Source organism: Chanos chanos, chromosome 3, assembly GCF_902362185.1.
Source record: "Chanos chanos chromosome 3, fChaCha1.1, whole genome shotgun sequence".
NCBI classification, from domain to species: Eukaryota; Metazoa; Chordata; class Actinopteri; order Gonorynchiformes; family Chanidae; genus Chanos; species Chanos chanos.
In genome coordinates this window covers 56,564,991-56,590,825 of record NC_044497.1, presented here as the reverse complement: position 1 = coordinate 56,590,825, position 25,835 = coordinate 56,564,991, and the positions used below count along the sequence as shown (strand labels likewise).

At 45.8% G+C, this 25,835-nt stretch overlaps 3 protein-coding genes across 3 annotated transcripts; 1 reads left to right on the top strand and 2 right to left on the bottom strand.

Annotated features, from left to right (window-relative positions):
* Positions 1 to 2,933: 2,933 nt before the first annotated feature.
* prlhr2b (prolactin releasing hormone receptor 2b) lies at positions 2,934 to 4,575 on the top strand. Its single transcript, XM_030769902.1, has 2 exons — positions 2,934 to 3,364; positions 3,939 to 4,575. The coding sequence occupies exons 1-2, from the start codon at positions 2,934 to 2,936 to the stop codon at positions 4,573 to 4,575; spliced, it is 1,068 nt and encodes a 355-aa protein (XP_030625762.1).
* A 1,949-nt stretch (positions 4,576 to 6,524) lies between these two features.
* Positions 6,525 to 9,434, bottom strand: brf2 (BRF2 general transcription factor IIIB subunit). Its single transcript, XM_030770125.1, has 7 exons — positions 9,403 to 9,434; positions 8,922 to 9,087; positions 8,725 to 8,784; positions 8,303 to 8,624; positions 7,565 to 7,742; positions 6,967 to 7,220; positions 6,525 to 6,774 (listed from the first exon to the last, which is right to left on the bottom strand). The coding sequence occupies exons 2-7, from the start codon at positions 9,067 to 9,069 to the stop codon at positions 6,525 to 6,527; spliced, it is 1,212 nt and encodes a 403-aa protein (XP_030625985.1). The 5' UTR covers positions 9,070 to 9,087; positions 9,403 to 9,434.
* A 955-nt stretch (positions 9,435 to 10,389) lies between these two features.
* rab11fip1b (RAB11 family interacting protein 1 (class I) b) lies at positions 10,390 to 25,382 on the bottom strand. Its single transcript, XM_030768262.1, has 5 exons — positions 25,033 to 25,382; positions 18,229 to 18,692; positions 16,466 to 18,110; positions 11,509 to 11,596; positions 10,390 to 10,887 (listed from the first exon to the last, which is right to left on the bottom strand). Exons 1-5 carry the CDS (start codon positions 25,380 to 25,382, stop codon positions 10,681 to 10,683), a joined length of 2,754 nt encoding a protein of 917 aa, XP_030624122.1. The 3' UTR covers positions 10,390 to 10,680.
* Between the last annotated feature and the right edge of the window lie 453 nt (positions 25,383 to 25,835).

Sequence of the window (25,835 nt, the reverse complement as noted above, 5' to 3'; positions counted from 1 at the left end):
TTCCATTGTTATTATTAGTAGTAATAGTAGCTGTAGTATGTAAAATTATATCAATATCAGAAAAAAATGACAAAACCTTTCTGTCAGGTAGAATTATTCGGTCAGAATAATATTACAGGTTGTGTGTAATTATTCTCATTTCCACAGGTCTGAAAGTCGGTCATGTTTTTAGGGGTTGTTGAGATTCTGATGCTGTGTCCGATGCCGCTGGTGAAGCGCTTGTATTAAAGTACAGACATACTTTACTCCTGACAAAGCGATGTTTCTGTATCATCTACCACATCTATCTCCCTTTTCTCAGCCTGTTTAGTTGTTTCGCTTCTAAATCGTCAGTCATTAAACCATCAGAAACAAGTAGGCTACAAGAGAGCACATATGGGGTTACACCACAACAATCGCATTTGTCACTTGACAAAGCGTCGGACGGGGAGAAATGAACTCGCGTGGAGACTCCTGTCGGCTTGTTGTATCTTAAAGCTATAGTCAATGAGAGTGAGGAATATCCTATTGTAAATCTGTCATCTCATATGAAAAATAGTTTATTTAAGATAAACCAGTCGAACAAACAGCCAAACGTGAATGAAGTTCCATAAAGCTGGATGCTGGACACCGATCGGTTTGGCGACGCGGTGCTTTGGATAAATCAAATTTTTGGCCCCATGGACACACAAAAAAGACAATTTCTAACTCTGATAAGTAGGTGAATATTAATTAATGAGGGCAATAGGTGAGAAATAAATGCATTAATCGCCATATCCTCTTCAGTGAGGAGAGGCGAACCAAAGGCTTTGGTTTGCATTATCATCAATGTGTTACCGTTCCCCCGGAGACCAGAGAGCGATCCCTACGCGCGCGCTTCACTATTCCACGATAATAACCAGTATTATGTCCTTAGCAGTCTTGTCACAAAGCGTTGAGACGTCCACCATCGTACAACCATCAGCACTGATGGATAGAGCTTTTACCGTAGGCTCACTGTATCCACGCTGACGTTGGCTTTCCATCGTTCAGGAGAGTTACACAAAGACTAGGGAAATAACTATGCCATCCAAAATAAAATAAATACATAAATTTTATATATATATATATATATATATGTGTGTGTGTGTGTGTATATATATATATATATATGTGTGTGTGTGTGTGTGTGTGTGTGTGTATGTGTGTATATATATATATATATATATATATATATATACACACACACACACACATACATATATATATGTGTGTGTGTGTGTGTGTGTGTGTGTGAGTATATATATATATAAATACATACATACTCATATACATATGTGTATGTGTGTATCTACATATATATAGATATATAGAAAGGAAAACAGGGTGATAAGAGGCATGGAAGCTGGCCACAAGGACACTTTCACCTGAATATGAACCGTTTTTCTACAGGGCTTGTTTGTTTGTTCATGATTTCCGATGGAAACGTTTCTCATCAGAATTGTTACTCTCATTCAGATAATTATGTTCACTCAGTGGCAGTGATGGTAACCGCTCAGAGAACGGATTGTGCTTAGAGATGGTTGGCTGCTTTCAGAGCATTCCACGTTTAGCTTAGGAAAACTAAGAAAGCAAAGAAAAGCAAGTAACAATTTTACAGACATTAGGTCCTGTGCTCTGTGTCTGAACTGAACAGTTCTGTGTGGTCTGTCTGAACACACGCGGTTCTCAGTATATAAATGAAAAACAAATGAGCCAGTGCACATTAAAATATATTTTATTAAAATTTGCTCTACCAAGTCAAATCTTTCAAGAGTGTTGTTTTGTTTTGTTTGTTTGTTTGGTTTGTCAAATGTCGTAAATGTATATTTATGACAACTCCTGTGTAATACTTTCAGTTCCATTTAGTAAATGAAATTAAACTGCTAATGAGCGGTATTGTAAATAATTCCATCACTCACCTCAGAGTTAATTTGGTTAAACGGGCCTTTTGTCACAGTCAACACATGAGCGTCTGTATTAATTCACTTTTGTCAGTATTCTGGGTGCGGTGTCTGTGTGTTTTATTTGTACAGTTTTCTGTGGGGTCAGTTATAAAAAATGTGTCCTGTAAATTTTACACGGTCACTTCAGTACGTCTGTTTTTTGGACCTAAATACCATGGCCGGCTCTTGTACAGCAATGAAGTATTTCAGTTCATAGCTTGATTCCAACTGCAGACTCCACGGGGCAAATGACACTCATCCAGTTTGCGACGACTGGCAATTTACAAACAAATTTGCAGATTACAAACTAGGCACTGTGGATGTGTGGAGATGGCAGAATGTAGTCCTGTTTACGGCACTCACGTTTTAGAGCCCTCGTTCTCTCACAGTTTTAAGTGGGTGTAAGAACTGGTTCAAATGGGATGCAAGTGTTCTCCCCAAAATGTGGAGAACATAACAGCCATAAGAAGCAAATGGCCTGCCATTTAAAGGGCACCTAGCTGGAAGAACGTCTGTTCATGCTTGTCTGAGTGGCTCGGTTGGCAAATTGCAGAGGAATATCTTGTCAATCTGAAATGTTGTAATTGCTGAGTTGCAAAAAGATTTTTTTTTTCGTGCTTTTGACACTGATGGTATTTCATTATTGAACCAGGACAGCTTGTTTTCAATCCATAAAACCTCAGTTTCCTGTTAAAAACCTCACAATTCTTCAATTAGCCCTGCTGTGAATCCTCTCTCAAAATGTTCGGAAAAAAAAAAACAAAACAAAAAAAAAAAATGACAAGCTGAGAGACTGTGCTAAGCTTTCAATCAAACGAGACTGAATCATGAAATTGACTTCTGATGTCTTTACACACACACACACACACACACACACACACACACACACAAACAAGAGCACAGACAGAAATGGCTACACAATCCTCCCACGCTGTGACGTGTATGCCTCGCGTTTTCTCAGGAAAGTTCGAGAAGGCCGACTTGCCAGAAATGGAGGGCAGCGGGAGCGGCTGGCCAGGGAGGGACGTGACCCCCGGGGGGCTCGTGCTCGAGGTCGCCGTTCAGAACGATTTGGCCAATCAGAGCTACCCGTTCGCGGACGTGGCTCTGCTACAGTCCTTCAAACCGCTCATCGTCCCTTGTTACATACTGGTCGTACTGGTGGGCGTGTTCGGCAACTACCTGCTGCTGTACGTCATCTGCCGCACGCGCAAGATGCACAACGTCACCAACTTCTTCATCGGGAACTTGGCCTTCTCCGACATGCTGATGTGTGTGACGTGTGTACCCTTCACGCTGGCCTACGCCTTTAACCCTCGCGGCTGGGTCTTCGGCCGATTCATGTGCTACCTCGTGTTCCTCATCCAGCCCGTCACCGTCTACGTGTCCGTCTTCACCCTCACCGCCATCGCGGTCGACAGGTGAGTACCTCCACCTGCCTCAGCCCCGCCCCTAAACACAGCGGCACTCTCCCCTCTCTACTCCTGAGAGGAGTGCCTAAATGAACCGCGAATGTCAATAGTTTATTTATTTATTTACAAGAGAACTTTTGCTGATCTTTCAAATGGGATCTTTTTTTTTTTTGGTGCATGGCATGCTTGAGGGTTCCTACGAAATGTTTAGAGATGTTTTCACCCTCTGGGTATAACCCCTCATTCTATCACAGTCAGTTTTTCTTTTTTTTTATATCAGAGAATTTTTGATGAGTCATATTTTTTCTTCTCAGGTATGAATGGCTGAATATCAAATCACAAGTTCTCCCTGACTGAATGACGTTTGTTCCTTAGTGAATATGAATGTCATAAGTGGTCTGCTTTAATCCATGTGGGAGAGCAGATAAGTCTACTCTGTTTTGAATCTGTACAGAGTGTGAAAAAAGTGCATTTTGTCTTCGCAACTTTTGTGCAGCAGTGGTCAGTCACAGCACAAGAGCCTTGTCAGGATAGACTGTACTTCCCTGGTTTTCATATCTGAAACTCCTGTTGTTTTCGGCAGGTACTATGCCACCGTGCACCCTCTGAAGAGGCGCATTTCCGTGACCACGTGCGCCTACGTGATGGCCGGGATCTGGCTCCTGTCCTGCGCCCTGGTGGCTCCCGCGGTGGCTCACACGTACCACGTGGAGTTCCAGGAGGAGGGCCTGACCATCTGCGAGGAGTTCTGGCTGGGCCAGGAGACCCAGCGGCTGGCCTACGCCTACAGCACCCTGCTGGTCACGTACATCCTGCCTCTGTCTGCCGTCTGCGTCTCCTACCTCTGCATCTCCGTCAAGCTGCGCAACTGCGTGGCCCCGGGCCACCGCACGCGGGACCAGGCCGAGGCCCAGCGGGCGCGCAAGCGTAAGATCTTCCGTCTGGTGGCTCTGGTGGTGGCCGCGTTCGGGATCTGCTGGCTGCCCATCCACGTCTTTAACGTGCTGCGGGACATAGACATCCGGCTCATTAACAAACGCCACTTCCTGCTCATCCAGCTCCTGTGTCACCTCTGCGCCATGAGCTCGTCCTGCTGCAACCCCTTCCTCTACGCCTGGCTGCACGACCGCTTCCGCGCCGAGCTCCGCAAAATGTTCGCCTGCCGTCGGCGCGTGGGCGTCACCGCCAACCACTGTGCCACGGCCAGCGTGGTGCTGTAGCCGTGGACCGAACGGACACGCCCGGAGATCGCTTCAGAGACGAGAGAGAGAAAGAAAGAAGGACAGATGAAAGAAAGAGAAAGCGACATTTCACTGACATTCAAATGCTCTCTGAGCCGCGGACGCGTGAAGTTAAAGAGACTTGTCCTCGGGTCTCATCTCCCGGTCACGGGCCCGCGCAGGCTCCCGGGGACCGACTGGGGAGCCGAGACGTGCGGCTGGACGACGGACTGGTGCAGCCCGCGCAGCCCGTTACCAGACTCAGAGCAGCAGAGACGAAGGGTCTGTCATCAATCACAGGACCGGAGCAGTCGCGTGAGGACCGGAGCAGTCGCGTGAGGACCGGAGCAGTCGCGTTAGGACCGGTGCAGTCGCGTGAGGACTGAAAGCAGATCTCAACTCTTCTTTATGCAACATGAGAAACAGCCTGATTCAGCTGACAGCCGGGACACTGCGCTGTGTTCTTCTGATCCGCCTCAACCCATTCATTACCACCACCACCACCATCATCATCATCATCTTTCATCCTTCAGACACTGAACAGAGTAACAGAAGGATCTTGCTTACGGCTACGTGTTCTGTCTGTGCCGAGATCGCAATCTGCTCAGTTAACACAGACCAGTTTTCACTGACTACTACAGTCTGCTTGATCTCAGCAAATTCACTGGGGGGTGGGGGGGGGGGGTTGCCGTGGGACCACACCAGCCCTAGAGGGACAATCAAAGCGTTTTTGCCATTTAATATTTGCGTAGGTTTTACCCTTGTAAATAAACACCCTCTGTGTATTTATCCTCTGCCATATTGGCTCATCCCACTTAAGAAGTAAATGACCAATGAATGGACATAATTTTTGAAAGCCCATGATTAGACCAGTCATGCACTAAATAAGCAATTACGCAGATGTACTTGCCAGTGGGGAGACATAATGTAGCATCAAACACGATCACAAACGCAAGTCAAAACAAGTCGTCATGGAGAACGAAAAGCCAAGGGTACCAGACTGCTGACATTATCAACAGGGACAAATTTAATAAGCCAGGAGGAAATTAATCTATGACATCTTATTATAATGAAAATGAAACAATGTAATAAGACAATGGAGTTGACAGTCATGATCATAAGGTTTTAATAGCAGACAAAAAAAAAAGAAAGAAAGAAAGAAAAAAAAAAAACACTGACCTTTTTGAATTTGTCTCTATGCTTGGCCTGAGGGATAAAGTGATTAACATTTTTCATTTATTACAAAACGAATAAAAGCCAAGACAACTTTACAACACTGGGCTCGCTCTGACTGTTCCTCCTCCTCCTCTGTTTGTTTCTTTTGGTCAAGGGCAAAGAAAACAGAGACCAAGGGTAATTTGTAAATGAAAACGGGTCCATTTGAGAGAGGAAGCAAGAGTGTGGGTCACACTGACATCATTAATCGTCTGAAGTATTAAAAACATTAATCACATACATATTTATCTGTGAGGGAGATGCCGGTCTGAATAAGCTCAGTCTTTAATAGAGCGGAACTCCGAACAGCCAGACACATTTTTCACCATAAATAACCTGCCTGAACTAAGAGGAACAACACAGCAGACATAAATACAAACAACTTTTATTTATCAGTTTTCAACATATGTACACTCTGGTCCACAGAAGGAAATAACTTCCCCAGCTGGAGACATTTAACTGGTTTACACTATTTTCCATTTAAGCACCCATTCTGCATTTTAAACAATAAATAAAGCAGTTTAAAAAAACAAAACAAAACAAAAAAGATAAATGATAAATTGTGGTCACACGTTCATTGACACCAAAAAAAAAAAAAAAAAAAATTTGGAACGATGACAGTCGAGCCTGAGTTAACCACACACCGCTCAGGTCAAAAAAAGGAGACACATCCTGCTCCACACGATTTCAATCAAGAGAAAAAAACAAAACAAAACAAAACCAAAACGAGGGCCTCACTTTGAGGCCTTTTGCAGCTTTTCCTGGGCCTCACGATACTCGCTGACCTCTGCGTTTGAGCGAATGTACATTTCAATTTCACCGTCCGAAATCTCCTCGTCCCCCGTCACGTTGGGCTCTGCCGCGTCCGCTCTCCGTCGTTTCGATTTCCGAGCGCTGGGAGGCACAAACAAATGTCTCTTCCCCCAGTGCATTTCGGTGTCTAGCGTGTCGCCGCCAGCAGGGGGAGCCCTCTCTTCTACATCTCTCTCACTCTGCACCTGCTGAGCAGCTTCACTCTGTGGCACTGGGCTCTGCTGCGGCGATGCCAGAGAGTGAACTGACGTCAGCGGGCCTTCCTTTATCCGGCCCAGTTCAGCCTGCCTTACGGTCGGAGCGGGTGGGGCTGGAGACGCCCCCCCGGGGTCAGGAACGTTCTCACTCGCCAGCTCCTTCAGCATTTCCTCCTCGTGGCTCCTCATGGCTTTGAGGAGCAGGGAGCAGCGGTGCTTGAGGATGTCGTCCACGTGCGCGGCCACGTTCTGCGGGTCCACGGCGGCTCCCCTGAGCCAGGGCAACTCCCTGCCCAGCTTACACAGCACGTCCCTCAGCTCCGCCACACGCCGCAGGGCCGTGCAGTTACGAGGAGCCGCGGAACCGGAACTTACCTTGGCGATCTGGCAGAACTTTCTCAAGGAATACTTCACACGGGCCTGTCAGGGTTTGACATGTTACTACAGTCAGACGATCCAAGGGCCCTGTCTAACCTAAGCTCCAATATTAGAGCAGAATTCTGTCCTGCCAGAGTGTGAAATGAAAGCCCTTCACCTCTGGTTAAAACACTAGGTTCGAGGTAGCGGGCAGCACACGCTCACTGCCAGGTGACTATGTATCTCTGCTAACCATACACGATGTTCTACAGAACCACAGAGGCTTTCTTTAGTGTCTCTGTATGAACAATCACTATAACAGTGTGTGCCTGACAGCGTGTGGAACTGAACTGCAGGAAAAACTTGTTTTCTTCCTCCTGTTTTCTTAAAGCAGCTTTGTCAATCACCTGAGGATTCATCGACTGCCAGGCCACGTAAAGAGAGGCCATCAGGATAGGGAGAGGGTGTCGGCCCGTCACCAGCCAGGTGTCGGAGGCCAGTTCAACCAAAGCAGCAGTCCTCTCAACCAGCTTCTCAGGGGGTTCAGACAACACCTCTGCCACCTGCCCAGGCCCAAGTCTGTAACTGAGAGACAGAGACAGAGACAGAGACAGAGAGAGAGAGAGAGAGAGAGCAAGAAAGAGAAAGAGACGTGGAAAGATTGAAAAAGACAGGGAGGACGCAGAGAGATGGACAGAGAGAGAGAGAGAGAGAGAGAGAGAGAGAGAGAGAGAGAAGCCACGAATAAATGGTTTTGGGCTGTAACTGCTACAATTGTTACTTATGCTACTTTGTAATGGCAATGCCATTAATAGATGTGAAGTCTTGAAAATGGTATGACTATGATCAAACTCAGCTGAGACCAAAATGCTGAAATACTCTTTCGTCCTGCGTTCAGTTAATATATAGCATTAGCACACCATCCACTCTCTCTATTACCCAATAATTAAATTCATCGTCTAATCATAATCACATTATTATTAAAACTAATAATAATTCTTTTCATTTATTCATTATTTGATATGTGATGCATTTGCACTTTGTTTACAACTGAAGACAAATTAATTGGAGCTGCAGTCATCTTTCCTGCAGGCCAAATTTCCTGGCATAGGCTATTCAGTCTCGAGCTTAGCTGAATTAAATACCCATAACAGTAACCCTCCAGAAGGTCCAGGATGCCGGTGCTGGAAGCCTCGATGTTCAGGCTCTTGGTCAGCTCCTGGTAAACCGATCCAATGAAAGCTGGGTCAGCTTCCAGTAGTGCACTGATGGTCCCAAAAGCCACAGGTCTGTTGTTTTGCCTGCAGACGACGAGAACACAGCATCCACCCAAGACCTCTTTCTTCTGTAAAGTGACAAACAGGAAATCGCGGTGGTTGTAGGCTTGTTCAAACAGATTCACGGCACCGGACTCCAGGTCGCTCCGAAGCCTGAGGATCCGGCAGAGAGCGCGCACTCGCCGCAGACCTAGTCAGAAGGGCGCAAGAGGGTCCATCTCAACATAAAAAACACTCCCCCAACGACTCATGAAGAGAATTCGTAATTAAAAAAACGTTCCGACAGTTACCTTTAATTAGATTTGGACAGGGTCGCTTGGTCACTTCTGTGCTAATGTAGTATGGAACCGCTACAGGACGGAATAAGGTAAATAGAGATCGTATCAACGTGATGAATATGAAAAAAAAAAAAACAGGTACAGTTTGTGCCAAGCGAACCGAAAGACCAGTGCTCACACCGTAATACAAATCATAAAGTCAAATTTACCTGTGGCCTGCGCTTCATCACTAAGGGTGGTGGTCAGGAGTCCTTCAGACACAACAGAACCACAATCCTCGCATACTAGCTGTTTTTGTGAATACAAATCATCCTCCACTATGTTGGAGGACCCACATTCAGGACAGGTTTTGGCCATCCCGAAAACTCAGGCGAACTAATATTTCGAAGGGAATAAAAAGAAGCTTAAATCACTAACGGCCGCAAACTTATATACCGAGGTGATAAGCACTAATATCGAATATTAAAAAGAAAATTAGAGGAAGTTTAACCAACATAGAACACGTTATCTGCGTATGTAACAACGTCTCAAACAAACATATCACAACAAACATATACTAGCCTGAATTACATAAAACGTCAACCAGTTAATTAGCGTTTTTAGCGGTATGTTTCACACAAAACACGTATAGCTGCTCCCAAGCCTACTGACATGCTTTTATGATGCAGTTGCAGTATAGTGCATTCTCACCGGAGATTCTGCTGCCTCTAATACAACCCTTTCCTGTTGACTTTAGCCATCTACGCACTAATTTACCTAATCTCAAATAACTCATATTCGAGAGGAGGAAAGAACTGCGCAGGGATCTTCATGTTAATTTTAAATTATTCACAACTGTTTACGACCTATGTAGCCGACGTTTATACGTTAGTTTACAAACCGGCGAAATGTGTTCGGTCCGTGTGGAAACCGACACCACAATAAACAGTTCCCAATATTACAACGGCCACGGAGCGAGACCGTTCAACTGGTTCCTCTTAAGCTTTTGTCCCAGCAACAGAACGTTTCTGAAGACCAATTTATGAACTGTTTTTATTGTATTTAAATTGTGACAGTTACAGTGTCAATCAAGAATCATAATCAAAAGTAATCTTTGGTTTTTACATCATTTACGAACTTTACTCATTCTTAGCATTTTATTAACATTCATAACATTGCTTGTTACATCTCGTTTTAAATACTTAGTTGTACAGACTTTGCATCTATACGACAGGAACAACCCCTGCAAGAAGATAGAAAGCCACTTTTTATTTCAGTGTAATATGGGTACAGTAAGGCAACGCATATACACAGAGCGTCTTCTTAAAGTGCTTCAAGCAATGTGTGGAACACGAAAATAAAATCGTTCGCCCAATACACAACATACCACTCAGCAGTAGAAATGGCATCACACTCTTTCACCACACGTCACTTTTCATTAAGACCGATAAGTGCTGTTTACTTTTCACTATTAACTTATTTTATTGGCTTTTACATGACGACCCTATCCCTCCACATTTGATCGGAATGGTGTGTAAAAAAAAAACGCCGCTAAAGATTACATAGTGCAAATAAACCAAATGTATAAGACAATTATAACTAAAGTTATATTTCAGCCCTCAAAACAAAAACAAAACAAAACAAACAGACAAACAAAAAAACAAACATGTTTTACCCTCAGGGTGACGATAAAAAATTCCTGCCTCTGGTAAATAGGGCAGAATCCCAACAGCACTGTAAGGGTCAGTAACCATTATTCAATATCACTCCTCTTAAATGCACCTGTATTAACACACAGACCAGGGAACAAACACAGAAAGTAGAAAGTGCACAGTTTTTTACAGTGTTTGAGGATAGTGACGTAGTTATGTGGGTTTGTTTTTTTCTTTTCTTTTCTTTTTGATTAGCTGACTTAGCCCAGTTATTTCCAGACTAAGCGTGTAGTAACTAATCCAGCCAAACTCTCTCTCTCTCTCTGAAACCAAACTGTTAGACCGCTTTCTTTAGCGAGTTCATGGCCATTAAAATGCCGGGGTTCTCCTCCATGACTCGCACCAGCAGGTTGTCGATGTACTGCTCCAGCTCCAGGATCTTAGTGTCTTTCTGGGTCAGCTGCTCCTGCTGCCTGACGACCAGATTAATCAGCTCCTCCTGAGTCAGCTGAGAGTACGGACCCGTCCGCGCCGTCTCCGGCACCTGGGACAAAAAAACCAAAACAACAGAAAACAAAAACGAAACGGCTGATGATATTCATCCACCTTTGACTTTTATTGTGTCTCTTCCTGCTTTCACAGGAACGGCGCGTGATCTTCACCTCCTTCTCTTTTCTTTTTTTCTTTTCTCTTCTCTATCTGGTGTGTGTATCTGTTTTAGTGTTTGTATACTGTATTTGGTATTACAATGTGTACCACAGTGATATGACCCTGGAGAACATAGCTGTGTATTTTCTCTGAGCACGGACTCCTGATACACAGGAGGCTTTGTGGCAGTATTAAACTTTAACCATTAACAATGCGTTTACAGTCGCTGCCACAACCTCCTCTCTTTTGGATTTGCATTCACAATTCTCTGACCAGCTATAAATCTTAACCGCATACGATAAAAATGAAATGGCCTGACACATAGTATATTCTTTCAAAAAACACACGTCTGCATGTAACATAACATGGAAATGTTGTCATATAACATGGAAAAGCAAAGATTCCGGCCTGTTAACTGAGTGACCCCTCATTCACCCTTAACCCCATTTCCAGCGAATGCTGGTAAGATTACAGACTCTAGTCTTGGAAAACTGTAAAAATAAATAAATAAAAATACCTTTTTCTTCAGCTGCGTGTCATCACTAATCACGGAAGGTTCGCTGTCTAGTGTCTCCACAGAGCCCAATGGCTTCACCGCATGAGGCCTGTCGGAACAGACGAAGAGATATTCAGCCATAAAGCGACATACAGCTGGAAGAGAAACGTCTGGATGCGTCCTTCAAAGATTCACGAGCCTAATTCTCAATGACATGTACATGTAAAGTAGATGTTCTCTGTGCTATGTGCTGTTTCTGAGTGATGATTAATTCAAAAAGAGAGGAAGAACATTCAGAGCTGTACTTCCTCGTTTCAGATTTTATTTCATTATTCATGAAAGCTGATGTGTTGTTTGTTTTCTCTCCGTGTTCTTGACGTATTCTCCATGCTAAGATGCTACGGCTTCATTCAGAATTCAGTTTTGCTGTGAAAGATTTCAGAGACTGACTGAAACATACGGCTGACATTAGGGGAAAGGGAACATGACAAGGAATACCAGATGAAGGAAGATAAAAAAATACACGACACCGCGAACGGGGTCATTAAGATGACCCAGATCCTGCCATGTCACAGATAACAGAGTTTGCTCAGAAGGCCGACCAAAGCAGCACTATAAAAGGATTTCTATCCTTAATCTAAATTAGATTAAGTAGATTCAGGGTTCAAATAATTTCATAGCTTCAGAGTTTCTGACCAAATCTGAGTGACACTTAATACAAAGCCTAAACCCTTACTTCTTATAGCGCTTCACATACAGACCAAATGAAAAGCAGGGAAGTTTTGACAGATGCTGCAGAGCTAGCATATATAAATATATATACACGCTAAACTAAAAGAACTCGAGTTCACACAGAGACCACAAGCACCTAGTAAAAGAGGCTCATGACTCAGGCCCTAAAGTCCACAAGTCCTGCTGGATTTGTGTTTGTGCTGACCACTGCTTGTCTCTAAGTGGCTGAAGAACATTCACACCTGTCGGACAGGTAGAACTCAGGTATGTGGTGGGACAGTAAAGCAGCAGGACTTTGGCCCATAAGGTCTGGACTTGAGCTCTCCCTAAACCGTTAGCACACAACTACCACTAGGAGGGAAGGACTGGGACTACACTGGATTTTCCAGGTTGTCTCACCTTGGCCGTGCGGCGGCAGGATTGGCTTTCGCTTGCCCTACCTCTTCACCTCTGCTGCCCTGCCGTGCTATTGGCTGAGCATCAGAGGGCAAAACCTTGGCAAGCGGCACAGTCCCATACCCAGACTCAGAACCAGAACCAGAACCAGAACCTGCTCCCACGAGCAAAGAAGCACACGCCCTCTCGTCCTGGGAGATCTGGAGCGGAGTGGTGGAGTGAAGTGTGTCAGGAGTGGACTGGGTATCCGTGTTATCCGACACATTCTCTGCACTGTGCTCACAGGCCTGTGCGTTTCCTGACGCGGCTGCGGGCCGGCCTCCCGAAGGCCGCAACTCCGATGACGCACGGTCTTGGTTTGTTTTTAACTGAGCTGACGGAGGCGAGGGCGCACGAGTCTTCTTTCTGGACGCGTTTTTCAGGACACTGTCCTCAGAGGGCGAGCTGTGCGTGTTTGGGCGTTCTTCTTTAACATCCCTGGACGGAGAACGAAAGCCGTGACTTTGATCTGGACATGAAAGAAGGCCGTTTTCCTCCAGAGAGTCCAGTTCACTCTGCTCAACCACAGCTGTTCTCTGCAGGGGGGCTGAGCTCCCGTTACTACTGGGCACGCTGATAGTGGAGTCCACCTGGACCAGGTCTCTGGTGTGCGGATCAGACCTTGTCACGTCCTCGCCCTTAAATGAACTCTTTGGTTCCGCTGCCGATTGATGTGTAGGAATACTGGCACTGTTTGTGCCAGAACCGGATCCAATATCTCCAGTTGCTGGTTCTGTCGCGACAGCAGAGCTCAGTTCTGACACATTATCGACTGCACCTTGAGGATCTGACTTGTCGTTTGACCGAGATGAGGGTTTTGCAGGTGCTGGTCCTTTGCTGTGTTTGGCAGGTGTTTTAAAGGTTTCTGTAACTTTGTGGCTTGGCTGGCTTTGGGCGCATTCCCAGAAAGCGTCGGTCCTCAGTGCGGCTCCCTGCTGATTTCCTTCGCTTTCAGCCGAAGAACGTGCTCCTTCTGTCGACTGGGTTTTCACAGTAATTCCGGGCGTCTTCACATACGAACCAGGAGGCAAGCTGTTCGCTTCCGCACTGGGCTCAGGTCGCAAGAGAACATCACACGCATTGCTGGTTTCCTGGATCTCTCTGAAATCTGCTTTAAGTTTTCCGGATTGTTCTTTGCCTTGATCTCTGTTCTGGCTTTCTGGTGGAGGGGGGGGAGCTGGTCTTTTGTCCTTCCGTGGGCCCTGAGCTTCACTCAGAGGGAGGGGTTGACTGTGTCCTGATGACGGTTCGTCGGTGGGGCCGCTGCACAGGGCTGCTGGTTTCACTACACCCACCTGGGTCGCCTTACCTGGGGGCAAAGGAGCGCGGCGCTTCTTCTCGGTCTGTTTAACAGGCCACACGGGGGGAACAGTGATGTCCTCCGTCTCCTCATCAGAGCTCTCGAGAAACGGGTTGGATTTCGACAAAACGGTCTGAGAGAAGAGCCCTGAGGCACTGAAGGAGCAGCATGCGGAAAAGGAGAAAGAATCAGTGGTGCAGCCTGAGAGCTTCCCTTTTAGAAATAAATGAACAGAAACAAAGGCAGGGGGCACAGACAGACAGACAAAGAGACCAACAGGCAGGCAGAGAGACAGGCAAGCAGAGACAGGCAGGCGGATAGACAGATAGATAGACAGATAAGCAGACAGACAGATAGATAGAAAGGCAGGCAGGCAGACAGATAGACAGATACATAGGCAGGCAGGCAGGCAGACAGACAGACAGATAGATAGGCAGGCAGACAGACAGATAGACAGATAGATAGGCATGCAAGCAGACAGATAGACAGATAGATAGGCATGCAGGCAGGCAGATAGACAGATAGATAGGCATGCAGGCAGGCAGACAGATAGATAGGCATGCAGGCAGGCAGACAGACAGACAGACAGACAGACAGATAGACAGACCATTCTAAACATTCATTCAAAACAAATTAGGTGGCGATCAGGATTATTGTAACTGAAACAGATGAGCCAGGGCTCCACGTTTGAGCCCTTAATTTCAGGGTAGTTTTTCTTCTTGACAGACTGAGGGGCGCACTGCCCTGACCTCTGTGACCTCTGACTCTCGTGGTCCCATGTTTTTGTGACCTGAGACACAGTGTTGCCTGATCATCTGTTTTTTACGCTCGGCCACACTTCCACCATTTCCCCCTCAGCGATATTTCACTCAGCGGCGTGGAAAAAAAACAATCACTGATATCTATATGGGGTTAAATGTAAAAGGTGGAGGAGGTTAGCCTAAGACAGACAGACGGTATTTACAATGAGAGATCTCAGAGTGAAGAATAATGATGAGATGAGACAGTGAGAGTCAAGGCTGGACGGCTTTATTTATGTTTACAACACTTTACTATTTCACAGGCGGAAATTATGTTAGCTTAAAAGAAAAAGAAAATGACAGGTTAGTACAAATATAAACAAACAGAAACAGATATGTGAGTTTGTTTTGAGTTTGTTTAAAAGACCTGGGGGGTATTCCAGAAAGCGGGTTTAGTGAAAACTAAGCAGTAAGTAGTAAACCTCCTAATAGAAGAGCTCTATGGCTTCATTCTCCTAGCAAAACAAAATCATAAGGCTCTTCTATTAGGAGGTTAACTGCTTGCTCTGACTTAACTAACTCAGTTTTCACTAAAGTCTGAGTTTCACTAACTCCCCCCGCTCGCTCCCCATTCAGAATTTCAGACGGCCGGCGTAAACGTCAGAGAAGATGTCTGGCACAAACAGCCCTGCTGCAAACTTGTCCTGACAGAACTCTGACTTTACTCCAACAGCCCCGGCGAGATGTTTGTGATGTGTCACAGTTTTGCAGATTCTCCCAATGACTGTGATCCACTCTACACTATAAACCAACATGCTCTGTCCAAGTAAAGTCCTCAAAGTTCCCCAGCCCCCACCCCTTTCCTGTTTTTCCTCTTCCTCTCCCTTCTGCCTCTCTCTTTTCATCTCTCTCTCTCTCTCTCTCTCTCTCTCTCTCTCACTCACTCACTCACACACACACACACTCACACAGGAGCACATCTCATGGCAGTGTCGAATGGTTTTTTTACAGAGATGTTTTAATGAGCTGACTGTGCTGGGATAGTGTTATGTCCCTCAGATGAACACATTCCTTCACTGTCTCATAAAATAACTGTCAGTCACCTTCAGTGAAAACACACGGCTGCACTGTAAATGTCACTCACTGCAATGATTGTTTGTTTGGTTTTTTTTAATGTTGTACAGATATGAGGAAAGAAAAAATAATAATTCTGGAGGAAAAGTAGATGGTTTTTCAGATCTGTGACAGATTGTTAGTAAGTTTCAGAGGAGTCACTTGGGTTGTTACAGGAAGTCTGATGTCATTTTCCAAGCCACTGACTTCATGGAAGAACTAATGTTTTCTGTGCCCAAACACCCGCAAACCCTGCCCCCCCCAAACCCCACCCAACCCTACACCCCCCCCCCAGCCCCAAACCCCACCCAACCCTTCACCCCCCCCCCCGGCCCCAAACCCCACCCAAATGGAGACACAGCCGCAGATACACTGACTCCGGGATAGGCCCTGTGTCTTTCTCTCCATCACGTCAGGAAATCTATCTGTCCTAACCCACTTATGAAAGGGCACCCTTCACACAGTATCACATCGGCGCTCCTCAAACTGAGACAGGCTTTTCCAAACATGGGTCTGACTTTCATTTCATATCTGTGGTGTTGTGACTCTAACATGTCTATGGAGAGACGGTATGTGCCTTTATTGTGCTGTGTTAAAACGGAGAAACATGTCAAACGAGACGTGTGTGTGTGTGTGTACAGTTACGAGAGTCACTCACCTTGGTCTGACTCTGGCTGAGCGGCCGTGTGGTACAGGTGTCGACTCCTCAAAAGGATTGCTGGAGGTAGTCTCACCGAAGGGGTCTGCAGAGGAGGTCTCTGCAAAGGTATTGGAGGATGTGTTCTCCTCAAACGGATTGGTGGAGAAGATGTCTCCAAAGGCCGCACTGCTCTTACCCTGTCGTACGCTCTTCAGGTTCTCCTGTTCCAACCTGTCTCTCTCTCGTCCCATCTCCTCCTCCTTCAACCGCTTCCTTTCCTCCTCCTCTCGTCTCACTCTCTCCTCTTCCTCCTGTCTCACTCTCTCCTTCTCCTGTCTCACTCTTTCCTCCGCCTCCTTCCTCATTCTATCTTTCTCCTGTCTCATTCTCTCCTCCTCCTCCAGTCTCTCTCTTTCCTCTTCCTGTCTCACTCTCTCTTTCTCCTGTCTCATTCTCTCCTCCTCCTCCTGTCTCATTCTCTCCTCCTTCTCCTGTCTCATTCTCTCCTCTTCCTCCCTTCGCATTCTCTCCTCCTCCTTCCTCGTTCTCTCCTCCTCCTCCAGTCGCATTCTCTCTCCTTCCTGTCTCACTCTCTCCAACTCCTGTCTTCTCTTCTCTTCAAGCAGCTGTCTCTCTTCAAGTGTTCTTCTGCTTTCCTCCTCAAATATCATCCTCTCCTCCTCCTCCCTGAGCCTCCTTTCCTCCTCTTCCAAACGCCTCTCCTCTTCTTCCTGCCTCATTCTTTCTTGTTCTCTCATTTTTAGATTTCTCTCCTCGTTTATCCTCCTCTCCTCTTCGTCTCTCCTCCTTTTCTCCTCCTCTGCTTTCTTTCTCTCTCGTTCTTGCTCCTCAGCCTTTCTAATTCTCTCCTGTTCTGCCTCTAATCTCTTCCTCTCCTCAATCATTCTTTTCTCCTCCTCCATCCTAACCCTCTCCTCCTCCCCCTCCTCCTCCATTCTCCTTCTCTCCTCCTCGATCATTTTCTGCCTTTCCTCCTCCGCCTGTCTTTTCCTCTCCTGTTCTTCTCTCATCCTCTGTTCCATCTCAAGCCTTCTTTTCTCTTCTTCCTGCCTTTGCATTTCCTCTAACCTCATCTTTTCCTCTTCCTCAATCCTTCTCCTCTCTCTTTCCATCCTCTCTCTCTCCTCTTCTTCCTCTCTCTCCATCCTTTTCCGCTCCTCCTCCATTCTACTCCGCTCCTCTACAATCCGTCTCCTCTCCTCCTCTTCCGCCTGTTGTCTTTTCTCCTCTTCAATTCTGCTCTTTGCCTCTTGCTCCTGTCTCAATCTCTCCTTCTCTTCCTGCCTCCTCTGTTCCTCCTCCTCCTCCTGCTCTTCTTTCATGCGCTCCTGCTCTGATACTGACTGACTAGGTTGATTTGAGGTCTTGAGCGAGTCCATTGAGGTGCTGGAGTTGTGTCGGCCCGTTCTGCGGAGGTCCTCCAGAGAGCCGCGCCCAGAGCTGTTCAGACTAAGGGTGGAGCCTGTTCTAGGGCTGCGAGATTCTGGTTCCTCTGTGTAGACGTGACTGCCATTAATGCAGAGGTTACTGTGGCTGGCAGAACCCTGCCTGGAGTGACCCGATAGGGAAAACACCCCCAGAGACACCTTACTGTCCGAGCTGTCTGTGCGCTTGTGCGTCAGGAACTTGAATTTCTTCTTGCCTTTGAATCAGAGAGACAAAGAGAGAGAGAGTGAGAGAGAGAGAAAACAGTGATCCATCTAAAAACTCTGAGACTACCATGAGGAAGCCTGCGGGGTCAGCGTGATGGGGAACCTTACCGTCAGGAGAATCCACGTTGAGCCCAGATGATCTGCTGGAGCTTATGACCGAGTCTTTCTCAGGGAGGGCGCCCAGCGTGGACATGGACTGAGAGACGTTACGCTGCAAGTTGGATTTGGAACCAAAGAGCGACTTCAGCTTGATCTTTTTCTTCTTTTTGGTGCTGGTGGTGGAGTCGCCCCCATCCTCTCCTTCCTCCTGTCTCTCTCCGGCCTCCTCCCCCTCACTGTCCGTCAGGACCTGCCCTGAGGAGGGCACTACGGCTGAGGCGGAGTCCGACAGGCCTTCTTTCTTTTTCCCGCGCATCTTGTCCTTGAGTTTTCCGATGCGCGAGCGTTTCTTTTCCTGACCGGACAGGTCGAACATACTGGCCGTCATGTTGTTCTTCATGAACTGGATGTCCAGTAGCACCTCCCCCCTCTCCTTGTCCTGTTTTCCCGACTTATCCAACAGCTTGAACCATCTGCCGGGAGATGACAAAATACCGTCAGTTCGATTTGTACCAGGATTTAAAGGTTAAAAACTAGTCTGTAGCAAAAGACACAAACGCACAATAATACATAAGAACCGGAGGTTTTTTTTTTCTTCTTAAAAATAAAAAACATTTGTAAAGAAACATTTTTTTTTGTTTGTTTTGGACATGTAAAGCCCTTTGAGACTTTAAACAGTGATACTGGGCTCTAAATAAACTTGAAACTTGAAATGGTTTTCTAAGGATTTTGATTCAAATTCAGTTGTGTTTTATTGGTGTAGTGTTTATTTGCAGTGGACATTTTGAGAGCAAAAGCTCTTCAGATGGCCACAGGGTTAGCAGAGGCAGGGAAAGAGAAACTGTGAGAGGCATGAAGATTGACAAAGGGAGGAAGAAATGAAACCATATTCCATTTGTTTTCAGTCCATTTTCAAACGCACACATGGGAGACAGATGAAAACGATAAGCAAGACTTAAAAAAAAAAAAAAATCTTCAATAGATCTAGGTCAGGTTTCAGTCTCTTCAAAAATGACCAAATATTTACTGGTCGTCAAGTCAACGCAGACTCTTTCGAAGGTTAATCTCCGTGTCCATCTGGGTTAAAGAGGCCACGCCCTCAGACCATAATGACCGTTCAGTTTGTACACAGTCATCAAGAGTTCCTCTCCTTGGCCCTTATCCACTTCCTATGACCTCAAAGTCGGAAGTAATTACCGTAAATACATGATGCCAACACTGCTGTAACACACTGTAAAGTGTGTATTATCGGAGAAGGCAAAACTCTGTCAGAAACAGAAGGGGTTTCTTTGGACATCACGAAAAACAGGTCCAGTGTGTGTGTTAATCCACCGGCATTCCGTATAGAGTCTCTTATGTTAAAGCAGTTGAGATTAAGGCAATAATTCTCTCTGAGGCCGAAGTCCAGGAAAGCAGTTTCACATCCAAACACTGCAAAACAGAGACAAAAATGCCAACAGTTTTCTACAGAACCAGAGGGTTCACTGAGACAAACTGAACAGGGTACGTAAACGTCCAATGACGTCAGAGAGGAGCATGTACCTGCAGATTGGGGGTTCCTACCCCAGGCTCCATGGGCCTCCCAGTAGGTCCATAAAACCACCCAAGGGGTGTGTGAACCAAAGAAGACCACCCCCCCCCCCCAACGTTTAGCAGGAAGTCATACGATTGGGAAAAAATGACATGGCTCTTTCAGCGAGAGAGTGAAGAAACAGCCCCTGTTTTTCCAAGAAAAATAAATAAATAAATAAAGAGAGAGACAGCGGATTTTTTTTCCAGGAAATGTGTGTTTCCCAACTAGCGGGAAGAAATGCAAATTGGACACTGAAAACACACGCAGCGTTGCCAAGATTCAAATGCATACCACGGCATTTTCTTTACATGGAGGACTGTAATCTCCTCTCCCCTAACCAGTGTTTCACTCTTCCGTACAGCTCCAAGGAAACCATTCAGACATGGAAAAAGTCAATATGAAACCAGCATTATTATTATTATTGCCATCATCCCTGAGCACAGAGTGTGTTTCGGCATTTCAGCAGATTTAATCCTGACGCTCAAACGTCTCTTTCTCGGCTGATGTGTCTCGTTACGTCGGAGATGTGCGACACAGGGGAACACGATGTACGGACATATTCATTTAAGAGGAAGAAAACGAACTGACCAACTAACTGGAATGACAACATGTCTGAGTCACCCCGACGCTTTTCCCCGCATGGATGTCTTCAGGATTCAAATCGATACAACTCATCTCACAACCAGCCCAAGAATAAAAGGATTATTCAACCAGTGATGGGGAGAAAGAGAGAGAGAGAGAGAGAGAGAGAGAACCTTTCACATCCTACTGCATGCTGAACACTATGAGATCATTAAAGACGTGAGAAAACGGTGCCTGTTTTGTGTTCTCCTCGTCAAAAGCAATCATCCACATCAAATTGGACCTGTCATGACGGTGGGAGGATGATCTGTACGTAACAATACAGTATTCCATGTCGCATGACAGCATTCCTCTTTCAGTCTAATTCCAACCCATTTCTCTTTAGAATCTAACTGACACTCTAAAGCATGGGAGTGTTTCTTTGACAAAACCATTGTTCTAAGTTTGAACTGGTTTTGTGTGCGGTTCTTAGAGGTCACAGAGCAGGAATGTTCCACTTGGTACCTGCTGGTGACATCATGTCAAATGAAAAAAAACAAACAAATCAACTAAAAAACCATTAATTGTGAACTGCGCCCTGCTACAGAGGAACAGAAGTGAGACACTTCTGTGGGAAGTTACAACACATCCAGGCGTTGTCAGGGAGGGGTGTGAAAAGCTACTAATGGGAGCTGTCTCAGAATAGCTCAGAGAGAGGACGGCCAGAAAAAAAAACCCTCCGGCAGATGAAATGCAGGTTTCTCTCTCTGGCCAGGGCGAGCAGGAAAGCCAGAGAATAGTCGAGTCAGCGTTCTGTCTGTTATTGTTTGAACTGTCTCAGCGACTTTGACTTCCTTCGAGTGTCAAACATGCTGATAAGACCGTGCTGTGACACGACACTCTCCTATCACAACAGAACAGGCGCTCCACGTATTAGCTGAAACCATTCCCCCCCCCCAAAAAAAGGATCTCTCCCCTTTCTCAATGTTTGGTCAACGAAATTACATTCATTTGACATGTATCTATGGTGATGTTTTTCCAGCTTATTTTCTCAACTAACAACACACACACACACACACACAAAAAAGCTCTCTGCACTAAAGTATTGTAGCACTTTCTTGCTAACTTTCCACAGACAACAAGCGCAGAGCTGCCTCACTCCAGAAGTCCAGAGCCAAGGTCTGACTCAGACACATATTTTGGCCTTACCCCCCCCCCTCCTTTTTTTAACTGCCTGGCATTTCCAAAAGCTTCACTGGCTTTTATCAGCAATGTGACTTCCTTAAACCATCGCTGGCCATTGGCAGAAAAGCTGACACTGTGTGTGTGTGTGTGTGTGTGTGTGTGTGTCAGATATTTGCATGCAGTTAATCTGTCCCATCAAGGTTCTGATGAAAACTTGAGTACTGTCAGTCACAGGCCAAAAAGAAAAAAAAACAAAGACTAACCATTAGCTGATTTCTCTGTTGGTACCAGTTTTCACTCTTCTATAGCTATGAAAAATAAACTGAGAGGTAACAAAGTAGGATATTAAACCCACTAGTTACTGAGGACACAGGGAAACAGACGAAAACACAGTCCAGGGACAGGCAGTGGTTTAGTGTACAGTGTGAGACAGTAGAAACAGATAAACCCTCTCTTAGCCTTAGATAAAACGAGAGAGAGAAAGAGAGAGGGAGAGAGAGGCAGAGAAAGAGAGAGGGGCAGAGAGAAAGAGAGAAACAGAAGCCCAGAGCCTGAGTAACTGAGACTCAGGCAAACAGATCAGACCAGCAGAGAATGACATCAAACACATGAGCCTCATCCACTGCACCCTTCCTCTGGTGGAAGACAAAGACAGAGGACAGAGAGAGTGTGTTTGTCCGTGTGTGATCACACAAAGACAGAGGACAGAGAGAGTGTGTTTGTGTGTCGGTGTGTGATTACTCAAAGACAGAGGACAGAGAGTGTGTGTTTGTGTGTACGTGTCCGTGTCCATGTGTGATTACTCAAAGACAGAGAGTGTGTGTTTGTGTGTACGTGTCCGTGTCCATGTGTGATTACTCAAAGACAGAGAGTGTGTGTTTGTGTGTACGTGTGTGATCATTCAAACACGGAGGACAGAGAGTGTGTGTGTGTGTGTACGTGTGTGATTACTCAAAGACAGAGAGTGTGTGTTTGTGTGTACGTGTGTGATTACTCAAAGACAGAGAGTGTGTGTTTGTGTGTACGTGTGTGATTACTCAAAGACAGAGGACAGAGAGTGTGTGTTTGTGTGTACGTGTGTGATTACTCAAAGACAGAGGACAGAGAGTGTGTGTTTGTCCATGTGTGATCACACAAAGACAGAGAACAGAGAGTGTGTGTTTGTGTGTACGTGTGTGATTACTCAAAGACAGAGAGTGTGTGTTTGTCCATGTGTGATCACACAAAGACAGAGGACAGAGAGAGTGTGTTTGTCCATGTGTGATCACACAAAGACAGAGGACAGAGAGAGTGTGTTTGTGTGTCCGGGTGTTATCACTCAGAGAGGACAGAGAGAGTGTGTTTGTGTGTGATCGCTCCAACACGGAGGACAGAGAGAGTGTGTGTGTGTGCGTGTGCGTGTGTGTGTCCGTGTGTGATCACTGAAACACAGAGGACAGAGAGTGTGTGTTTGTCCATGTGTGATCACACAAAGACAGAGGACAGAGAGAGTGTGTTTGTGTGTCCGGGTGTTATCACTCAGAGAGGACAGAGAGAGTGTGTTTGTGTGTGATCGCTCCAACACGGAGGACAGAGAGAGTGTGTGTGTGTGTGCGTGTGTGTGTGTGTCCGTGTGTGATCACTGAAACACAGAGGACAGAGAGGGTGTGTTTGTGTGTCCGGGTGTTATCACTCAGAGAGGACAGAGAGAGTGTGTTTGTGTGTGATCGCTCCAACACGGAGGACAGAGAGAGTGTGTGTGTGTGCGTGTGCGTGTGTGTGTCCGTGTGTGATCACTGAAACACAGAGGACAGAGAGGGTGTGTTTGTGTGTCCGGGTGTTATCACTCAGAGAGGACAGAGAGAGTGTGTTTGTGTGTGATCGCTCCAACAGAAGCTGAAAAGTCTTGGCAAGACTTGGCCATGTTGACAGTAACACAACGTTATCAGCTGCTACACCCAAGGATGAACCCCCCCCCCCCCCCCCCCAAAAAAAGCTACACGTCCTTCTTCAGCTAATTACCACTCTGGAATGCAGTGCTGGTTTAAAGTAGGGCTTTAAACCAAGCCAAGAAGCAAGCAGCCAGAAAAAAAAAATTAAAAACAAGAAACGTAAATCTTAATCGGCTAAACATCACTGCAAACGCCCTAGACACTCTGTGCATTCACAACAAGTCGTAGTCTACAAACACGATACACTCTGTGCATTCATAACAAGTCGTAGTCTACAAACACGATACACTCTGTGCATTCATAACAAGTCGTAGTCTACAAACACGATACACTCTGTGCATTCATAACAAGTCGTAGTCTACAGTAAGACTTCCTGGACAGGAGCAGGAGGCTGCAGCGATGTATAAATGATGATATATGTCCTCTGTAGAGAGACTTGGGCAGACGGGGGACTGCTGGTTAATGAGCAACAGAAAGCAGCTGATGTGCAGGGACAGTGAGTTATGCAGGTCTCATGACCATGACAGTGACTACGATAAGGTCTCAGAACAAAGTGCCCCAGGACAATAAGAGATCAGACATCAGGAAGACCGAAGGACTGACATTCCATTCCTCCACACATTCAAAACCCTCGCACGGACTGGGAGGGGACAGATCAGCTTACTGGGTACATCAAGGTCCACTTACAACCCAGTGTCAGCTTACTTGACAGTATGGTGTAGCATTCAGCCTCACAGACAATAACAAGGCAGAGACAGAGCAGGACAGAGAGAGAAACATATGAGTCAAAATCTATAGAAAACAGCCCCATTGATTTGGTGTGTGCAAGTCTAGAGTCTGATCATACAATGGAGACAAATAAAAACTAAGCCCTCACACACACACGAATGGTCAGTTAAAAAACAAACAAACTAAGTAACTAAAACTTCTGCATCTAGCAGTCTAATTTTAGACACACGCAACCCAGCAAAAGACGCATCAAAACACTACACTATTTTCAGAACGAAACAAGAGCTGGTTAAAAGGCCGTGCAGGGCTGCTGGTTTTTGCTGTATTTACACTGGATAAAATGATTTTGAATATAACGTGTTTTCAAAGAGATCGGTGTTTTTCTTTTGATTTATTTTTGGGTCTTTTGTGTTAGTTTGAATCCTCAAGAAAACTTCACTTTTTAACTTTTACGGAAGGAAACCTCAGACATTGAATCATTACAGTGCGGAACTAGTGTCCACTTCTCTCTGCAATAGCTTGGTATAGGAAACAAGGGCCAAAGGAGGAAAGCACAAACTAAGTAATTTCTCTAAATTTGGGCTTGACTGCCATGTTTCTGATAAGAACCCGAGCAGCATCGATGAGCAACTCTATAACTGTCGGTGCGCGGCCACCTGGCAGTTTGCCATCAAATCAAACTCGGCGAAACTGCCTACAGGAATTCCAGAGATCATGTGGGACAAGGATATGTCGTTTGCACAATTTTGCACATATTTCAACGAGACAGAGAGAGAGAGAGAGACAGAGAGAGACATTTCATATGACTGCGGTTGAGACGCCATGAGCACTCACTCTGTTTTACTGCGGGCTTTATTCTCGTTGAGCTCCAGCAGATTAATAACCGCCTGCCCGAGCAGTTTGTCAGGTCCCACCAGAGCTCGGTGCATAACCTGAACGCGCAAGGTACAGCTTTCCACATTTCCGTGGTGAAACAAAGGCAGGTCGAACGTGGCCTCTTCCTTCCAAACAGGAGCGACGCTTTTTTCGGCCACCGAGGTGGAAAACTTGTCTTTGGCCACTTGCATGATGGCGTAAGCGTCGTTCGTACCATTCTTTCCCTTGAGCCGAAGGTCCTTTGCTTGGAGCACCGTTACCTGCACGCTCGTAGGGTACCACTGTTGACTCTGGTCTGCCAAAGACATGGTTGAAACTCAAAGAGTTTCAACTTAGCCAAGCCTCACGAATAGGTGTCAAAAGGTTAACGTTTTCTCTGCGCAGTGTTCCTGAGGTGCTATGCCTAAGGTCTATGGGAAAAGTTTTACCTACACTTCAACAAGCCAAAACCTCAGGGGCGTGTCTTACGAGTGACGCGAGATTATCCTGTTGCGTTATTTCTTGGGCCAAGGCTCGGCTCATATTAGTCACTAGGGTTTGGCTAATGCCCAGAAGAACAAAAAAAACGCCTTATAATTCCTGAAGCGGCAGTTCACTTTGCAACTCGCCCTTATTTTTACAATAGTTGTAATGACTGAATATGAACCAGAAGCTTAGGGTTAAGTTGAAAAATAATAATAATAATAGACGCAAGACCGTGTTTAGAATGTGTTATTGTGCAGTAGTATTTCAGACACGATGCAACTGTACTAAGTTCAGTG

What these genes read in the sequence shown, in the direction of transcription:
- brf2 (XM_030770125.1), bottom strand. Translation starts at nt 9,069, where the DNA reads ATGGCCAAAACCTGTCCTGAATGTGGGTCCTCCAACATAGTGGAGGAT. An exon ending in TGATGAAGCGCAGGCCACAG is followed by an intron (nt 8,785 to 8,921) that starts GTAAATTTGACT and finishes TCCGTCCTGTAG; the next exon opens with CGGTTCCATACTACATTAGC. An exon ending in CTGGAGGGTTACTGTTATGG is followed by an intron (nt 7,743 to 8,302) that starts GTATTTAATTCA and finishes TCTGTCTCTCAG; the next exon opens with TTACAGACTTGGGCCTGGGC.
- prlhr2b (XM_030769902.1), top strand. Translation starts at nt 2,934, where the DNA reads ATGGAGGGCAGCGGGAGCGGCTGGCCAGGGAGGGACGTGACCCCCGGG. An exon ending in ACCGCCATCGCGGTCGACAG is followed by an intron (nt 3,365 to 3,938) that starts GTGAGTACCTCC and finishes TGTTTTCGGCAG; the next exon opens with GTACTATGCCACCGTGCACC.
- rab11fip1b (XM_030768262.1), bottom strand. Translation starts at nt 25,382, where the DNA reads ATGTCTTTGGCAGACCAGAGTCAACAGTGGTACCCTACGAGCGTGCAG. An exon ending in CAACGTGGATTCTCCTGACG is followed by an intron (nt 18,111 to 18,228) that starts GTAAGGTTCCCC and finishes TCTGATTCAAAG; the next exon opens with GCAAGAAGAAATTCAAGTTC. An exon ending in TCAGCCAGAGTCAGACCAAG is followed by an intron (nt 11,597 to 16,465) that starts GTGAGTGACTCT and finishes CTGTTCCGACAG; the next exon opens with GCCTCATGCGGTGAAGCCAT.